The sequence below is a fragment of the Capra hircus genome, chromosome 4 (genome assembly GCF_001704415.2).
Source record: "Capra hircus breed San Clemente chromosome 4, ASM170441v1, whole genome shotgun sequence".
NCBI classification, from domain to species: Eukaryota; Metazoa; Chordata; class Mammalia; order Artiodactyla; family Bovidae; genus Capra; species Capra hircus.
In genome coordinates, this window is record NC_030811.1 from 17,348,461 (window position 1) to 17,367,506 (window position 19,046).

At 48.6% G+C, this 19,046-nt stretch overlaps 1 protein-coding gene across 4 annotated transcripts in view; it reads left to right on the forward strand.

The window, feature by feature from the left end:
* HIPK2 (homeodomain interacting protein kinase 2) overlaps window positions 1–19,046 on the forward strand; it is a 206,734-nt gene that overhangs the window by 174,344 nt on the left and 13,344 nt on the right. For all 4 annotated transcript variants that reach the window (XM_018046873.1, XM_018046874.1, XM_018046875.1 and 1 more), the window contains exons 13-14: window positions 13,005–13,249; window positions 18,886–19,046. In XM_018046873.1, coding sequence (XP_017902362.1) covers window positions 13,005–13,249; window positions 18,886–19,046 — 406 coding nt within the window. The remainder of the gene's footprint in view (window positions 1–13,004; window positions 13,250–18,885) is intronic.

Genomic DNA, 19,046 nt, shown 5'->3' on the forward strand with positions numbered 1-19,046 from the left:
GGAGAGGCCGATGGGCAGGTGCCCGTGTGAGTGACAGCCAGAGACAGTGCGTGACAGTGGGCTGCTGAGTACCGGAGATGCATAGCACGGAGGACGCGGGGGCCGGCCTGCCTGCCTGCCCAGGGTAACAAGAGGCACCAGAGACATTCCGTCAAACATGCGAGGCTGCCGTTTGAGGCCAGAGCGAAACCGAGAAAGGCGTCAGCTGTCCACAGGTGTGATGGGAAACTCACAGAATGAGTAAACAGTGTTTTCCAGAGAGATCAAATAACTGTTGCCTTGAAGAAATGTTTGAGGACCCAGAAAGGCAGGAGAGGGTATTGGAACCTGAGGAGGATAAAACAGAAACCAGTAGCTATTTTATTTATAGAGAAACCATCGTGTAATGTGACCACATTAATGTGACTGCGTTTTGTAATGAGGAAAAAGATAGGGGGAAATATGAGTACTCATTCTTAGAAGTCAGACTATCATAAAATTTAACTGGGTAAATATTTATTGGCCCCACTGGTAAGATATTATGCTCAGAACCGCAGGTGCTGCATAAATAAGGTAGACAGTCTCTGTCCTCAGGAGGTTTGCAGGGTAATAAGCAAGATAAGACACGTACAAATCTTCATAACACAAAACAGGTTACCAGGCTTCTAAAAACTAGCAGAGGACTGTAGGGATTCAAAGGGGGAATAGCTTGAGGAAATAGGGGAGAGGGGGCTTTTCAAGGTCAGTGGTCCTGATATGCTTAGACAATGGGTAGAGGAGGTGAGGCTGCAAATTCCAGTGAGATAAGTGGTGGGCAGAGCCTCACAGGTGGGCAGAGCCTTAGGTGGGCAGAGGGGGATCAAGAACAGGTGGGGTTCGCTGATAAGAGAAAGTGGGAGGTCAGGACAAAAGGGATTTCAGAATGGAAAGGAGGATTTGGGGGGGAGTCTCCCCTTAGGTGGGCGTGGTCAGCTTTCCGAGGAGATGCTGAGGAGCTCCCAGGAAAGCATCAGTTCTAGGAAAACAAGAACAGGACATGCCCCCAGTGCAGTCCACTGGGGAGCCGCCTGGTCACCCTCGGACTGGAAGCTTCTCTACCCGTCGGGGCTCCAATGTGAACCGTGGATGCGTCCCTCCTTGACCCTGACCGTCCTCATTCCCAAACCTAATTTCTCCCAGCTGTGAGCAACTTGATTCTGCTCTTCTGTGTTCTGACCTCATTTCCTATTTGTGGCTCAGCCCCAGTACTAGCCCTGTAACCCTGCCTGAAATGCCGATGGCTTCCCCTCAGCCTCATGACAGCCTCTAGAGAGTTGAGGGAGGGGGTTGGGGGTTCCTGTGATGCTCACGGGGATGGTGAGCATGGGATCACGTGGCAGCATCTTTTAGAGCCGACCTAAGACAAGTAATCCTTGGTGGCTCAGCGGTAAAGAATCCACCTGCCAATGCAGGAGACAAGGGAGATGCAGGTTCGATCCCTGGCCCGGGAAGATCCCCTAGAGGAGGAAATGGCAACCCACTCCAGTGTTCTTGCCTGGGAAATGACATGGACAGATGAGCCTGGTGGGCTACAGTCCATGGGGTCGCAAAGAGTCAGATATGAGTTAGCCACTGAGCACATAAGCACAAGCGTGTCAATAAATCTCTAGGACCAGGTGACATTGTCTAGAATTCTCAGGGGAATGCCAAGGCAAAATTATCATTCCCAACCCCCAGCATGTGGCACTGTTAGGTGCCAGAGCAAACGGACACTCAACAACTCCTGCTTGTAAGAAGGACTCCAGAGTGTGAGAGGCAGGCTGGGGGCGAGTGAACCAGACAGGAAGGGGGTTGTAACAGACATTCCCCAGGAGTTTTCACCTGCACTGTCTCTGCATCATTTGTTGAGCTGACACAAGGCTGGTAGTTGTAGTCCCATTTAATAGATGAGGAAACTGAGGTCTGAGAAAAGTAAGTCACCCAGACTGGCAAAGGTTCCAAGTAGCAGAATTGGGATTCAGGCTCTGTGACAGTGAGGAAATGGCAATCTTAATTACTGGCAAAAATAATTTATTTCTCCTTAGTCATTAATTCAACACATTATGAATTATGTCCTCGGCCTCCTCTGACCGTAACCATGCCCACACCCATGGTCTCACCTGCTGTGTGCAGGGCACCAGGCCAGGGCAGTGGGGAGTCCAGGGCATGTTCACTGAGCCCTGACTCAGGCCGGGCATTGGTTGAGTGCAGCTGGTCTAGCAGCAGGCCAGGCAGAATTCAGCTGTTCTCATTTCTTCAAGAAGGTTTGAAAAAGCGAGGAGGCCAGGCAAGACCCAGTGTCTTCCTCTTTTTCCATGTTGGATGAGGGGGCTCTGTGGTCATGGCTAGAGTTGTTTGTGTAAGGATAGAAAACAGATATATTTGTTGGATTCCCCAGGATTAGGTAGTAGAACCAGTCTTACTTTAAATACACATAAATGATTTTGATGAGAGGAGCAGCTGACTCTCTGCATATGCTGAATAAGCCATCTTTTCTCCCTTGAAATTTCCTTGGAGAAAGCTTATGGGTGCCTGTTTTATTATTCAGACCTTTCTGCCAACCTTGCCTTGTGCTGAAGCTGTCTTTTAGGGGCCATGAGGCTACATCATACAGGCTTCCAGAGTGTGTGACCAGAGTGGCTCATTTCAGCTGATCCATTAGAAATCATTTTGCCCGGTCTCCATTATTCATTCATTTATCTGCTCATTCAATTATCTATTTCTGGTAGACGGGGTTCATTTACCGAGGTCATCAGGGCACCACTGTATCCTGCATCACTTTGCAAGTGATGCTCAGAGTGTTACAGCTAATCTGACCAAAATGTAAACTTCCCTAGGAGACTGATTCTTCATTATCCCTAAGGGTTTTAGACAGGGGTCATTCTGAAGCTGTTTATCCCCCAAAAGTGTGACACCACCCCCCCACAATGTTCTTTTTGACACTAAATTGAAAATCCAGATAAGTTACTATAGAAAAGTCACAGTCAGGAAGCTGATGTGCTGCTGCCCAAAAGACGGCCTGAGGAATTAACATCCACTTAACAGGGCAAAGCGCACACACCCACTCAGGCCAACTTCGTGCTGTGCTGGTGGCGTCAGAGCCAGGCTTGAGGAAAGAAGCAAAGGAACCCAGCACGCACTGTCATTTGGAGGGCTTGTTACTTTGCGGTGTTAAGTTAAATCTGATGAACCAGTTTCCATCACCTGACTCTTCCTGGGAGATGTGAGTTTTGAGGAGAGTGCCCCATGGCTTCCTCTTTCCTGGGCTTCATTCAGAACATCCCAGTGGTTAAGGGCTGCACTTTATGAAAAGACTGCATTTTGAAGAGAAGACACTGCACCCAACTGTCTCCAGCCACCAGTCCTCCACTTCCCCGTGTTACAAAGCCGTTACTGGCGTGTAGCGACGACCTGCTGTCCTGCCTGCTTTCCACAGGGCAGAGGGAGGAGCGCAGGAGCAGCTTGGAAAGCACGGGCAGAGCCGTGCCCAGGGGACAGGCCCAGCATGATCAGGAGAGGCCTGCAGGCATGCAGAAGGCGGGGGCAGAGTGAACACCGGCTACTGCGCGTGATGCCTGAGGACCAGGCCACCCCTGGCTCCTTCCAGACCCCGTTTCAGATTTCTCCAGAAGGTAGTCAAGTTGAAAGTGATCATAACGGTGGCATGTGTATATGCATATCTTGGGGCTTCCCAGGTGGCGGTAATGGTAAAGAACCCACCTGTTGGTGCAGGAGACATAAGAGATGTGGGTTTTGATCCCTGGGTCAGAAAGATCGATCCCCTGGAGAAGGAAATGGCAACCCACTCCAACATTCTTGCCTGGAGAATCCCATAGACAGAGGAGCCTGGCAAGGTACAGTCCATATTGAGAAACATACATATGTATATATATGGATATGGATATGGATAATGTAGCTCAAATGGAATATATGCACCAAATTTAAAATGTAGAGTTTTTTTTGTTTGTTTTTTTTTTTTTTGGTCTTCAGTCAGTTCACTCAGTCGTGTCCGACTCTTTGCGACCCCATGGACTGCAGCACGCCAGGCCTCCCTTGTCTATCACCAGCTCCCAGAGCTTACTCAGACTTACGTCCATCAAGTCAGTGATGCCATCCAACCATCTCATCCTCTGCCGTCCCCTTCTCCTCCCACCTTCAATCTTTCCCAGCATCAGGGTCTTTTCCAGTGAGTCAGTTCTTCACATCAGGTGGCCAAACTATTGGAGTTTCAGCTTCAGCATCAATCCTTCCAATGAATATTCAGGACTGATTTCCTTTCGGATGGACTGGTTGGATCTCCTTCCTGTCCAAAGGACTCTCAAGAGTCCTCTCCAACACCATAGTTCGAAAGCATCAAGTCTTTGGTGCTCAGCTTTCTTTAAATTGGAAGCCGCGTGATACATCGGAAGGAGCACGCTGGCCTGGTGGCATTGGCACCCCAGCCCCTCCACTCACGTGCAGAGCTAGTTAAAGGCTGTTGGCCATTTCTCTCTGGCTGGGTGGAGAGGGAGTGGGAACAGCACAGTGAACAGCTCGCACCCCCATGCAGGTGGCTGGGCCAGCAGCTGTCATCTCCATCACTGGGCAGCTGTCCTTGCGAACAGTCCCACGCCCCATGCCTCTGCCGCCGACTTGGCCCCTGGTGGAACCCAAAGGAGGACTCTCAGTTGCCTTACATTCTCAGTGCTCATGGATAGGAGGAGCTGTGTAGCTGGTGATGAAGAGGGAGTGCAGGCTCTGGACAATGCAACAGGAAAAAAAAAACAGTAACCGAATTTAAAAGTGGCTAAGGATTTGGACAGAGTTTACTTAAAAGAAGATGTACCAGCAGCCATATGAAAAGTGCTCAGCCTCCCTCATAATCAGGGAAATGCAAAGCAAAACCATGGTGTGATATCACCTCACACGTGGCAGGATGGCTGTTACCAAAAAGACAAAAGCTGATAAGTGTGGATGGAGAAAGTGGAGACATTGGAAGTCTTCTACACTGCTGGTGGGAATATAAGTTGGTGTAGCTACTACGGAAAACAGTGTGGAGGTTCCTCAAAAAAATTAAAAATAGGGACTTCTCAGGTAGTCCAGTGGTTAAGACTCCATGCTTCCAATGCAGGAGGTGCAGGCTCGATCCCCGGTCAGAGAACTAAGATCCCACATTCTGTGGGGCACAACCAAAAAGTGAAAAACAGAACTGCCATGTGATCTAGCAGTCCCACTTCTGAGTGTTTATCCAAAAGAATTAAAATCAGAACCTCAAAGAGATACCTACGCTCCCATGTTGACTGCAGCATCAGTCACAGTAGCCAAGAAGTAGAAGCAACCTAAGTGTCCATCAGATGAATGGATAAAGAAAATGTGACCTGTGCATACAGTGGGATGCTATTCAGCCTTAAAAAGAAGGAAAATGTGCAGTATGCGACCTCATATGTGAGCTATCTAAAATAGTCTAATTCACAGAATCAAAGAATTAAATCTCAGTTGTCAGGGGCTGTGGGTAGGGGGACATGGGCAGTCGCTAATCAACAGGCATAAATCTCAGTTACAGTGAATAAGCTTCAGAGATCTGCTATACAGCGTCACTGATTGTATACTTAAAATTTTAAGAAAGTAGATCTCATGTTGCATATTCTTACCACAATAAAATTAAAAGTTTTAAATAAACTAAGACCACACTCAGTCACAAAAAGAAAAAGGAGCAGAAGAATGCTAGCACTTGGTTCCAGCCCAGCTCTGTCCCCAACCAGCTATGTGACCTTGAACATCCAAGTGACCTAAAGCACCCACCATTTTCCTGTTCTCGAAAGTTATCATTTTCTCCACCTCATAGTCTGGCTGTGAGGATTCAAGGGGATAAAACATGTAAAGGACTTTGAACAGTAGTTGTGCATTCAGTAAACATTATCTATGTTTCAGTAATCAGTGTCATAATAATAGAAGAGCAGTTTTCACCTACAGTGTTGATTATGGCATGGAAGGTTCATTGGTGGAGATGAGTTTTGACTCTGGTCTTGCAGGATGGAATTGACCGGCAGATGGAAATCAGAAGCATATTCCAGGTAGGGTCTTACAGAGAAGGGGTCACAGAATTGTGTCTGATTCTCCAGCCATGTTTTCTCCATTGGGGCTGATTTCTTTGCTTCTTAGCTCCTTGTTTCTTTTCATCACTTGAAAATGATGAAAATCATCTATTGCCATGGCAACACAATGCAGTCGTGAACTCCGGCAGCTTTGTTCCTTATTCAGAAGTGACGTTCTGTCGAGGGCATTTAAGCAAGGATTTCTCATTCTACTCTTGTCACTGTCTGTCTCACTTCCATTAACCAATTCATAATAGGATTGATAAGCTATCAATAATAATTAGACACTGTCGTGGGGTGAATCCCAGCAGAATCGACATGGAGGAGCTAAAAGAATCCGAAGTCGTCGTGTCAAATGCGTGCTCATTTTTAAATTGACTCATTTAACAGCTTCCCTTTTGTTCTTTAATCTGCATAGTACATCAAGTAGAGCATAGAGATTCTAACAATAGAAGAGATTAGAAACAGAGCTATCAAATTAATTCACCTCTTCCAAACCTGTCACATGTAAACCCGAAAATTTAGGTATATCAGCATCAGACTGTGTTGTACCTGTCTGCTCGTCAGGCATAGGGACTTCCAGCTCCGAAAAAATAGGGAGGAATCCCTGAAGAGCTCCGAGAGGTTTTATCCCACACTCCTGATAGATATCAAGAAAATGACACGCAGAATTCCTCTACCTCTTTGGTGGGAAGACTCACTACCTGTTAGGTTTCCATTAGAAGACGACTTTCAGTTCTGAGGGGTCATCTAGATCAGCTGTCAGCTTTATAAGACTCTTGCCAGAAAGCCATCCTCCAGTGACAGGAAGCTCACTGGTTCACGAATTGGCCCACTGTATGTTCAGATAATTCCAGTTGTCAGAAAATTCTTACTCGTATTGAGCTGAAGCTTCTCCGCAATTTCTAAACTTGAGTAAAGAATTCCGAGTATGTCCACCTTGAATTTGGTTATAGCTTGGCCAAATTTACTGGGGTGGGGTATGTGTGTTTAATTTGCCCATTTTCTATTTGTGTGTTAGTCCCTCAGTCATGTCTGACTCTTTGTGACCTCATGAACTGTAGCCTTCCAGGCTCCTCTGTCCATGGAATTCTCCAGGCAAGAATACTAGAGTGGGTGGCCATTTCCTTCTCCAGTGGATCTTCCTGACCCAGGGATCAAACCCATGTCTCCTGCATTGGAGGCAGATTCTTTACCATCTGAGCCACCGGGGAAGCCTATTTAATAGACTACTCAGAACCTAAGGAGGATATGTAGTCAGCAGGGATTGTCTTGGTCTGGGTCTCCGTGAAAAATACACTTACTGAAAGGATTTATTTTCTCTTCAAATTAGAGTAAAGCAAATCCTCTTTTAAATGTCTTTAATAATAAATATTTAGGGGACCACAAATGGCCCCTTTAAGGCCACTCTCCCTAACAATTTCATAGCAGGTTAGAGCTGGAGGGACATCCACGGTCACCCCAGTATATCCAGGCCACTGCCCAAGGTCACACCAATAACATGGACAGCCACACCAGGCCTAGAGCGCCAGCTCTGAGGACACATTTGGCAACAGCCAGCCTCTGTCCTTCACATGGGGTCCACCACCCAGAGTCTGTGCCCTGCAGCAGAACATTTCTGCGTTTAGGGAGGTGACCAGATGAGTCACCGTGTGTGTGTCATTTAATCAGGCGGAACTGGCTGTGACCGAAGTGGAGAGTGAAGGGCGGGGCAGGGTAGCCGCATGCTCACAGTCTCCCAGCGCTGACCCTGGTCCTGGGAGCATTTTGTGATGGTGCCAGGAATCAGGGGGGTTAGAGCTGGGGGCGTTTCCTCTAATAACATCTTATTACACTACAAACTGCTCCCAGGCCCGCCCCACCACCCACAGAGAGCAGCTGTGGCTTCTTCCACCAGTTTGTTTTTTTTTTTTTTAAGGCAGCTCCCCTTCCTCCCAGCGTGTTGTGGGTTAGTCACTCAGTCGTGTCCAACTCTTTGCCACTCCCTGGACTGTAGCCCATCAGGCTCTTCTGTCCATGGATTTTCAGGCAAGAATACTGGAGTGGGTTGTCATTGCCTCCTCCAGAGGATCTTTCCAACCCAGAGATCGAACCCGAGTCTCCGGTTTCTCCTGCATTGCAGGCGGATTCTTTACTGCTGAGCCATCAGGAAAGCCCCAGTGCTCCTTCCCATTCCCACAGCTTTCCAGAACTCTTGTTGCTCTCAGAGTTCATGTCCCTACTTTGGAGGCTTGGGGATCTTTCCCTGGTGCCCCACTTTCTAGTTCTTCTGCCACATCTGAGTTGTTCATCCCCACCTACCTTGTAAGTCCCATTTGCTTTCTTGTCCCTGAATAAGCACATGGACATTAAAACTTGAGAGATAATTTGCGTACCATAGAGTTCACCCATTTAAAGTGTACAATTAAGTGGTTTGGGGCCTATTGCATTTTTTTTTTTCAGTTGTGCCACTCAGGTTCAGTTCAGTTGCTCAGTCCTGGCCGACTCTTTGCAACCCCATGAACTGCAGCACGCCAGGCCTCCCTGTCCATCACCAACTCCCAGAATTTACCCAAACTCATGTCCATTGAGTCAGTGATGCCATCCAGCCATCTCGTCCTCTGTCGTCCCCTTCTCGTCCTGCCCTCAATCTTCCCCAGCATCAGGGTCTTTTCAAATGAGTCAGCTCTTCGCATCAGGTGCCCAAAGGATTGGCACTTCAGCTTCAATATCAGTCCTTCCAATGAACACCAGGACTGATCTCCTTTAGGATGGACTGGTTGGATCTCCTTGCAGTCCAAGGGACTCTCAAGAGTCTTCTCCAACACCACAGTTCAAAAGCATCAATTCTTTGGTGCTTAGCTTTCTTTATAGTCCAACTCTCACATCCATACATGACTATTGGAAAAACCATAGCCTTGACTAGACGGACTTTTGTTGACAAAGTATATCCCTGCTTTTTAATATGCTGTCTAGGTTGGTCATAACTTTCCTTCCAAGGAGTAAGCGTCTTTTCATATCATGCATGGTTGCAATCACCATCTGCAGTGATTTTGGAGCCCCCAAAAATAACGTCTGACACTGTTTCCACTGTTTCCCCATCTATTTGCCATGAAGTGATGGGACCAGATGCTATGATCTTAGGTTTCTGAATATTGAGCCTCAAGCCAACTTTTTCACTCTCGTCTTTCACCTTCATCAAGAGGCTCTTTAGTTCCTCTTCACTTTCTGCCATAAGAGTGGTGTCATCTGCATATCTGCGGTTATTGATATTTCTCCCAGCGATCTTGATTCCAGCTTGTGCTTCATCCAGCCTAGTGTTTCTCATGATGTACTCTGCATAAGTTAAATAAGCTGAGTGACAATATACAGCCTTGACATACTCCTTTTCCTATTTGGAACCATTCGGTTTTTCCATGTCCAGTTCTAACTGTTGCTTCCTGACCTGCATACAGGTTTCTCAAGAGGCAGGTCAGTTGGTCTGGTATTCCCATCTCTCTATATATAAATAATAAAGTTTGCCACTTTAACCATTTTTAAGTGTACAGTTCAGTGACACTAAATACATTCACTGTGTACAGCCATCACTATTTCCAAAACTTTTCCATCACCTCAAGCAGAAACTTTGTACCATTAAGCAGCAACTCCTCAAACTCTTCTCCCCACCCCCCAGCCCCTGGTACCCAACCTCTAATTTACATTCTGTCTCTATGAATTTGCCTATTCTAGGAATCTTGTATAAGTGGAATCACACAATATCTGTCCTTTTGTGTCCGGCTTATTTCACTTAGCGTAACATTTTCAAGATTCATCCATATTGTAGCATGTATCAGAACTTTATTCATTTTTATGGCTGAATACTATTCTGTGATCAGCTCATGGGCACTGAAGCTATTTCCACCTTTTGGCTATGGTGATTGCTACAGCAGTGAACGTTAGCATACAAGTGTCTGTTTTGGCTTTCAACTCCGTTTTGTACTTACCTAGACCAGAATCACTGGGTCATACAGTGACTGTTACCTCAAACTGTGTTTGAGCAACAAGCATGTGGGCCTTTTGCATTTCAGCAGTTATAAGTAGAAAGTGTAGTTCTTTATCCCCTGCAGGAGGAAATGGCAGCCCACTCCAATATTCTTGACAGGATAATCCCATGGACAGAGGAGCCTGGTGGGTTACAGTCCATTGGGGTCGGAGAGTCGGACATGACTGAGCATGCGTGCATGTAGTTTTTCTTAATTAAGATACAGCCATTTTATCAGTTAGAATGAAGAACTATAAGTATATGCAATCAGTTCATTCCTTGCCTTCTTCTGAGTTCTTAATTATCGTCTGCACAGCTCACTTGACAGTTCATCATGGAAGCCTTTATGACATCCTTTCTCTTTAACTGATTATTTTAAAACTTTTAGCGTGTAACATGTCATGTTTTTATACAATCCTTCACTGAGATTTTAATCATCTCCTAGGGTGGAGACACCTATTATATTTCTTTATACAGAAATTCCCTGTAGCACCTAGCATAGATTGCCAAGGATTCTAACTGATGAGTTTTAACTTCTTTCCTATCAGTCTTCTGGTTTATTCCTAGACTGGAAACTTTTCCAGAAAGTCTGTTACCTTCATAGTACTCACTTTGCCTAGAGATATTTTTTGCCTGCAAACCTGTTTTCACATGTTAAATGAGGTAACACTAATAATAGAAGCTAGTTTTCTTAGAATACTTACTCTGTGTTGTGTACCGTTCAAAATACTTTCTGTGTATTTTCTCATTTGAGTCTCAAAACAAGCCTGTGATGTAGGTACTATTATTATCTACATCTTACTGGTAAGGAGATTGAATCGCTTGGAGCTTGAACAGTCACCCAAGGCCACCAACACTTGCTGAAGTTAGACATCTGTCTGCTGGGCCTGTGTCCTCACCCACAGACGCAGAGAGGGGCCCTTCCACCCTGATCCAGGAGGGACAGAAGGTACAGCCCCAGGAGGAATTATCCAGCCCAGATGTGCGCAGTGCACGCTTCAGGGAGCAAGACATCAGGCCTCCTGGGGCTCCAGTTTCTCATTTCTCCACTGCCCTCAGGGGTGGGGCAGAGATCAGTCTTGGAATCTGGCTGTCACTGGCTGTGTGACCTTGGGGAAGACACCTGGGTTGGGAGGTGGCAGTATTGTGGCTCCATTAGGCGCTCTATAAATACTGGCTTCTTAGCCAAGTGGTTGGACACTGACCATCTTACTTAGGCAATCGATATTTCTTAAAAATAGATGATCAATATACAAAAATAGATGTGATCCATTTTTACACCTTTCACAATAAGCAAGCAATTCCGTATCTGTCATCCCACCAGCCTCTCACTGAGCTGGGAGGCAGACAGAATTCGTTCCCAAAGTGACAAACATAAATATCTCAGGAAAAAAGAAATGTGCTGGGCCAGAGCCAGGCAGAGTGTGTTCCTCCCCAGCAGTATATGAAGTCTCGGTGCTAGAACGAAGACCAGGGGTTCAGAGCAGCACTCTCACAGGCATCTTTTACCGCCACCCCACCCTCAGCCCGGCAGTGGAGAAGCTGTAGGAGGGTCGGGACTTCCCTGAGATGGGGACCTGGGGGTCTTGGGTGGCCTGCACGGCAAAGCCATCGCCCCTCCCAGTCTCAGAGCAGAGAGGTGGCTGAGGCTGTAGGGTCCAGCTCCGATTCCTCAGCTGTGTGTGGGATTAGCGGGGTCAGCACCTCACTTTCCCATCCCTCTCACTGCATCCCAGCCCCTCTTGGATGTCTTATCCTCTCTTGCCTAAATCGGTGGGGTCTCCCAGGCCCCACGCCTAATAAAGCTCATGCTCTTCCTTCCCAGGGGCGTTTTTCTCCCACACCACAGCCTCGGGCTGCCGGGGTCTGGCTGGGCGCTCTGTGTGCTTTTCTGTCCCTCCCTGGTGGCTCAGAGGGCGCTGTGTGAATTGGAATATCTCCTGCCTTATCAGTAAACAAGTTTTGGGCCTCCAGATGTAATGTCGAATGGAGTATTTCCTGCCATAGTAAACAGGGATGTCACAACCTAGCTATTTTTCCTTAATTAACAATAATCTTTTGATGTTCGGACTACTTGCCCCTTGCTACAAACTGCTGTATAACCTGATTCCTCCCCCTACCTCCTCGGAACAGTTATCTCAGGATCGTTTGAGATGCTGTCTCTCAGCCTCCCAAGTCCTAGGTCATTGTTGTGTAGTCGTTCATTTGTGTCTGACTCTTTGCAACCCCATGGACTGCAGCACGCCAGGCTTCCCTGTCCTTCACTATCTCCCAGAGTTTGCTCAAATTCATGTCCATTGAGTCAGTGATGCCAGCCAACCATCTCATCTCTACCATCCCCTTCTCCTCTTGCCCTTAATCTTTCCCAGCATCAGGGTCTTTTCCAGTGAGTTGGCTCTTCACATCAGGGGGCCAAAGGATTGGAGCTTCAGCTTCAGCATCAGTCCTTCCAGTAAATATTCAGGGTTGATTTCCTTTAGGATTGACTGGTTTGATCTCCAAGCGGTCCAAAGGATTAGGAATTCCCACCACACAAAAGATAACTCAGTTTCTAGGTCATGCCTGTTTTTTAGTGGACAGCTGCCCCAGAGCTCTGGGCTGCCAGTGCTTCCCCCGCAGGTCTGCTGAGCCCTGCTGCATGGGGGAGAGCCCAGGCCTGCCCAGAAGGTTCTCTCACTCCATTTCCAGAAGCTTCTGTGGGCCCCACTCCAGCCCCTTCTCTTGTCCTCACGTCATCCCCACCCCCACCCCCGCCGGTGAGACTGGTGACGCCTGGGTTTCCCCATCAGGGTTCTCGAGAACAGAAGTCACATTCCTACCCTCTCTCCTGCTCTGCCTCTCTGCCCCTGCCCGCAAGTGCGGCTCTGCCCGGCCAGTCAGGTGTCTCACCGCACAGCCTCTCACCGTCCTGGTTTCTCCCTTTGCGTTTCCAGCACTGTCTCCAAGCAGAGAAAAAACGTCATCAGCTGTGTCACGGTCCACGACTCTCCCTACTCCGACTCCTCCAGCAACACCAGCCCCTACTCCGTGCAGCACCGCGCCGGGCACACCACCACCACCTTTGACACCAAGGGGAGCCTGGAGCCGCACTGCACAGGGAACCCCCGGACCATCATCGTGCCCCCCCTGAAAACACAGGCCAGCGAGGTGCTGGTGGAGTGTGACAGCCTGGGGCCAGGTAATTCGGGGGCGGAGCTGCCAGGAGCATCTCTCTGGAGGCTGGTTTTCTGCTTCCTGCGGCTCGAAATCTTGTTACAGGAGCACTTAATAAGCCCTGGGTCTGGGGAGTGGGTGGTTAGTAGATCTTCACCAAGGATCCTGTTTGAGAAGATTCCTTGTTGCCAGCCCAGGCGGCCAGAGATGACCTCATATCTGTCACAAAAAGTTCTCCCTGTGATGATGGCTGCCTCATTTCTAAACTGTATCTCATGGATGGATGGATGGGTGGGTGGGGAGTTAGCAAAGAGTTTGTCGCCTGAGTGGGAACAAGCCTGGTCAGCCCTCAGTGTTTCCTACTGAGGGTGGCTTTCTTTGCTCTCAAGGGACCGTTCTCAGGAACCAAATGTTCTGGAATTATTCCATTTGGGCACCCCTTAGGTTTCTCACACCTGGTGGCAGTGCAAACATTCAGGAGAGTAAGAAGGGAGACTTTCTTTTGTAAGAGGGGTGAATGCGAGAGAGAAGGCGGGTAAGGGAACCAGTGGGTCCTAGGGCCAGTGCACCCATTTAGGAAAAGACACATCTGAAAGTTAAGAATCTGGGCATTGACTCCTCAAGCCTCTCCTTACCTCACACCCTTAAGTCCTCAGGTCACCTGCATATAGCCCATTTATAAAGATTACAGCCTTAAATGCACACATCTTGGTGTGAGGGGCTCTCCTGCTTAACAGTGAAGGTGTCAAGACTATCTTGTTGAAAACCTTAAGACCAGCAAGAAGAGAATGACATATTCTTTTTCATCTGTAATCCAAAATCAAAACAGCTCTGAAAACCAGATTTTAAGTTCACAGCAAACTCAACTGGTAAAACCAGACCTGAACTAACCAGAGGCTGTTTGCAAGTCCCTTTGTCATATTCCTATTTGTGTCATAGTCATATCTGTGCCACTTAGTGAAATGTCCCCATATTTTATAGCAGAAATATTTACTTCTTTTTATTATGTGGTTAGTACCCAAGGCTCCTTTGGGGGTAACCTAAAATGTTGAATATGTATCAGATTCCCTTATAAAATCTGAAAGTCTTGATTTCAAAAGTGTCTGACCTCAGGGATTTCTGATCAGAGATTGTCAATCTACAGAATGAGATGATGAGTGTTGTAAATTGAGGATGCCCGTGTTCCAGGACCTCTCAGAGAAACTCCGTAGCAGTAATGGCCCCTTTACAATTCAGGACAGTGGTCTGTAAGAGCTGGCTCAGAAAAGACCTTACCCAGGTCCTCTGGGAATTCATAAAGGCAGGGGATGGGGGTGGAGGCGGGGTGGTGAGTAACTGATGCTGAAATTCCCTTGGCCTTTAAACACAGTGGAGGGTGCATGAGAGAGTGGTGACATCATCACAGGTTAGGCATCTTCCAGCTCAGAGTTTTGTCGGTCTTGGTGCTGGCAAAATTGGGAGTTCTGAAACTTTAAGATGAGGTGGTCCAACCCCTAGTTGAGACAGGTGAGGAAACCGAAGGCCAGCTTTGCCCCACCTAACACAGCGGTTTTCTGTCAGGACCCAGAACAATAGCGAGGTGGATGGAGGCGGCTTTGAGGAGCCCACTGGTCACCCCTTTCACATTCCGTTGCCCATTTCCACCATCACCTGTCACGCTGTGGGCCGCCCGTGGCAGTTTTGAGGACACACCCCACTACATTTCCACAAAGACTGTTAGAGCTGAAGGGATGAGAATCTCTCAGGGATACTTTGGACCAAAAAAAAAAAGGAAGTTATTCTCAGAATTCTCAGAAAGGCTGCTGGTTCTAAAGCACCTCATGCTGCTATCTCTGGGGAAGCCCGTGGAGTGATTTCCTGATGTAAAAAGAGATGTATGTTCCCCTGTGAGGACCTGCCTTCCTAGTGACAGCAGGAGGCAGGAAGGAGCGTCATTCTGGTCCCTGTTGGCCCACCAGCCTGTGGTGTCTCTCAACACTGACACCCACCATTAGTGGCACAACCCTCCTAGCTCAGCTCAGAAGAATCAGGAGAGCAGCCTTCCTCGGCCTCCTGGGGCCCATTCGGCCCCTTTATGGCCAAAGTGTGAACCGCAACCTTTGCGGGGATCCCAGGGTTCCCTGAGCCCTCTCAGAGCAAGACAGAGGCCGTGCAGCCAATAGTCCATTTTCTTTCATTCTTGTTTTGGTCCTTTTTCTCTCTCTGTGAGTCCCAGTTCAGAAGGATCCCTGAGAATGTCTCACATAGCCTCCTCAGGTCTCTTGGGGTAGTTAAGGTTCTTCTGGAAAGCAAGAGAACGAACTCTGCCCTTTCATAAGGACAATGCAGGACTGAGGGCAAGGTCAACCACTAAGTCCTGGATGGGACAGAACTCCTTGATCTGAGCCACTGGAGGCCCAATGCCTGCTTTCTGGGCACTGCATCACCCTGACCCAGTGACCCCTAGGCTCCCAGTTTCCCTGTCCCAGGAGACAGGACTTGATGGTCCCAAGTTGGGGCAGACATCTGTTTCTTGAGCATCAGCCTTAGCCAAGGAACAGGGCTCAATAATAAAGACAGCAACCATAGCTAACACCATTAAGAGCCTAACACATGCCAGATACTAAGCATTCTGCGTCCTTTAACTCAGGTAATCCTCACAACGACCCTAACGTAGTTTCCATTACTTTCCCAGTTTTCCACATAGGAAAATAGATGCACAGAGAGATTAACTCCACCACGGCCATGCGGCTGGCCCTCCAGGGTTCACCCGGGATCTGAAGCACTCTGTTCACAGGGGCTACCCGTGAACCCAGGCCTGTTCCAAGCAGCAGATCTTTGAGAGCAGCTAGGAGAGATGGAGGGCAAGAGAAGGGGACAACAGAGAATGAGATGGTTGGATGGCATCTCTGACTCAATGGACACGAGTTTGAGCAAACTCCAGGAGATGGTGAAGGACAGGGGAGCCTGGCGTGCTGCAGTCCATGGGGTCACAAAGAGTCGGACACGACTTAGGGACTGAACAACAAGGCTTAGGTCGAGAGCTCTATACCTCCTTCCAGCTCCAAAATATGCCCCAAGAACTTGACCTTCAGCACTTGCCTTCTCCACTCTGAGGTCACTTCATTTCTCTCCACAGGAGGAAATTCCTAGTTTAGTCTCTTGGTTTCTTTCAAGACCCTCTTCCCTGATTCTGGGGTCCCCTGCCCTGGCAACTTGACAAGCTCTGACACAGCCCCCCACCCACCCCTGTCCCTGTGATGATGGTGGCCTGGCCCTGTCACATCCATTTCATCTGAAGCTCTCTAACCTCTTCACTTACAGGCTCAAGCTGTGGGTCCCTTGCACTTAAGAGTTTCTCCCTCAGATATAATTACCACAAAGTGCCCAGAGCGTTGACACAGGAGCAGAGAGGTGCCGGCCCCATCTGGGCCCAGGCAGCCTGCACAGCTGGTGATCCGCAGGTCAGGGTGGAGCTGAACACCAGCACAGTAGCCCCCATGGCTGAGTGATGGAGACTGAAGTTGTCCTGATAGCCAACATCTGCAGCTTTCCATCCTTCACCCTACAGTGGGTCCCCTGAACACCTCCCTCCACCCCCACCCCCAGGTTTTGGGGGCCTTTGAGAGTCTAACCAAGTTTGGTCTGAGCACAGACCCTGATTCCATGACGCAGGTCAGCTATGTCCACCAGGGCCAGGCTGGCTCCTGCTCTCCTGGAAGCTTGTGAAGAATACAAATTCCTGGGCATCTCACGCTTCAGTGGGTAGAATGGGAGGGCCACTGGGCACCAATACACAGTTGAATCTGGGGTCTCTGCTAGGACCCGCCCCTTCCCAGCGAGGTAGCTCTCCTTCTACTGGGGCAGGGGGATGGGGGGAGTGGCTGTTGCCTCCAGGTAGGAGGCTCCTGTCACCCTCAGTGCTCCCCAGTCTCCTGCTCCCAGGTTCCCGATTTGCCTTCACTCTCCAGCTTTGTCTCCATCAACAGTTAATCAGCATTCTCTCTTGCCGGCCCCAGCCTCAGGCATCTCCTCATCATGACTTTGATCTCATCACCATGGGATTTGTAATAGAATTGATCCAACCCAGTTATGTCAAGTGTGCTTCATTAATTGTTAGTATCCCTACCCCCTAGAACAGCCAGAGTGCAGAGTATGCTCAGTCACTCAGTTGTATCTGGTTCTTTGCGATCCTGTGGATTGCAGCAAGCCAGGCTTCCCTGTCCATGGGATTCTCCAGGCAAGAGTGGGTTGCCATGCCCTCCTCCAAGGGATCTTCCAGACCCAAGAATCGAACCCGCATCTTCACATCTCCTGCATTCACATGCGGATTCTTTGCCACTAGCTCCACCTGGCAATGACCAGATGTGCTCTTTTTACACTCACAGTCCCAGGGTGCCTGATTGAGACCGTATTAGGCTTTTGTGTTTCCCAAAGATGCTCATCCCCAATAAATCTTCCAAATTCTCACAACTGACAGCACGAGAAATAGCCCTGCCTTCTGAGGTCCTGGGTTTGTCTTGCCGCTTCTCCTATTACTGGGGTCTTCTCTTAAAGTCCCTACTCTGGGAGGCTCTTCAAATGTGGATGGTTTTAGAGTCAGGGAGTCTGCAGAGGACACTGCATTTTTTGGCAAGTGTCCGAACTCCCTGTGCTGAAGGCCTCTTGGCATTCACCGTAGATCACTTCCTCTTCATCTAGACAAAGCTTCAGGACAGGAATACCTGATGTCAGGAGAGACACTGAGAGGTAGGCAAGCGGTCACTCTCAATTCCATATGTCCTGTGCCCGTGCATGTGGTTCTCTGACTTTGCCCCCTGGAGACACAAGTCCCACTCTGCTGGGAATTTCACAGGTCACTTGGCACCAATAATGACTGAAATGGTTTCTTTAATATAAACCGCCTCCCCCTCTTCATTTTATTCTGGTTGTTCCCCCCACCTCTGGATATATTGTTGTTGTTCAGTTGCTAAGTTGTGTCCGACTTTTCATGACCCCAAGGACTGCAGCACTCCAGGCTTCCTTGTCCTTCACTATCTCCTGGAGTTCGCTCAAGCTCATGCCCATTGAGTCAGTGATGCCATCCAACCATCTCATCCTCTGTTGCCCCCTTCTCCTTTTTCCCTCAATGCTTCCTGCATCAGAGTCTTTTTCAGTGAGTCGGCTCTTCACATAAGGTGACCAAAGTATTGGAGCTTCAGCATCAGTCCTTCCAATGAGTATTCAGGATTGATTTCCTTTAAGATTGACTAGCTTGGTCTCCTTGCTGTCTGAGAGACCACAGTCCCTTTTTTGAGACTCAGTTTTCTGTACCCTACTACATCTGTCACTGCGTCTTTGCATCTTGGCAGGTGGCCCCCCACTGCACCCCTGGCTGGAACACAAGGAACCTCAGAGAGCGCTCCTTTCGCCTCTTAGACGACCATTAAGGCTTTTCAGTGTCACCAGATAGTAATTCTAAAGTCCATCAGGGTTTGCTCACAACCAGTGGAACAAGCTGCAGCCCAGGTGTCAGTCCAGAGTCAACATCATCACTGAGTCTGGGGGCGATGTGGCTGATGGGGGATCGTCCAGTCTCAGGACTGTGTCCTCGGAAGACTACTGTTGTCCCCCTAGGGCAGGGTCTTCTGGGCAGCCAAGGACCTGTGACTGACCTGTGCCCTTTTCCTCCTCCCGACACAGTCAACACCAGTCACCACTCGTCCTCCTTCAAGTCCAAGTCCTCCAGCAACGTGACCTCCACCAGCGGTCACTCTTCAGGGAGCTCGTCTGGAGCGATTGCCTACCGGCAACAGCGGCCAGGACCACACTTCCAGCAGCAACAGCCTCTCAATCTCAGCCAG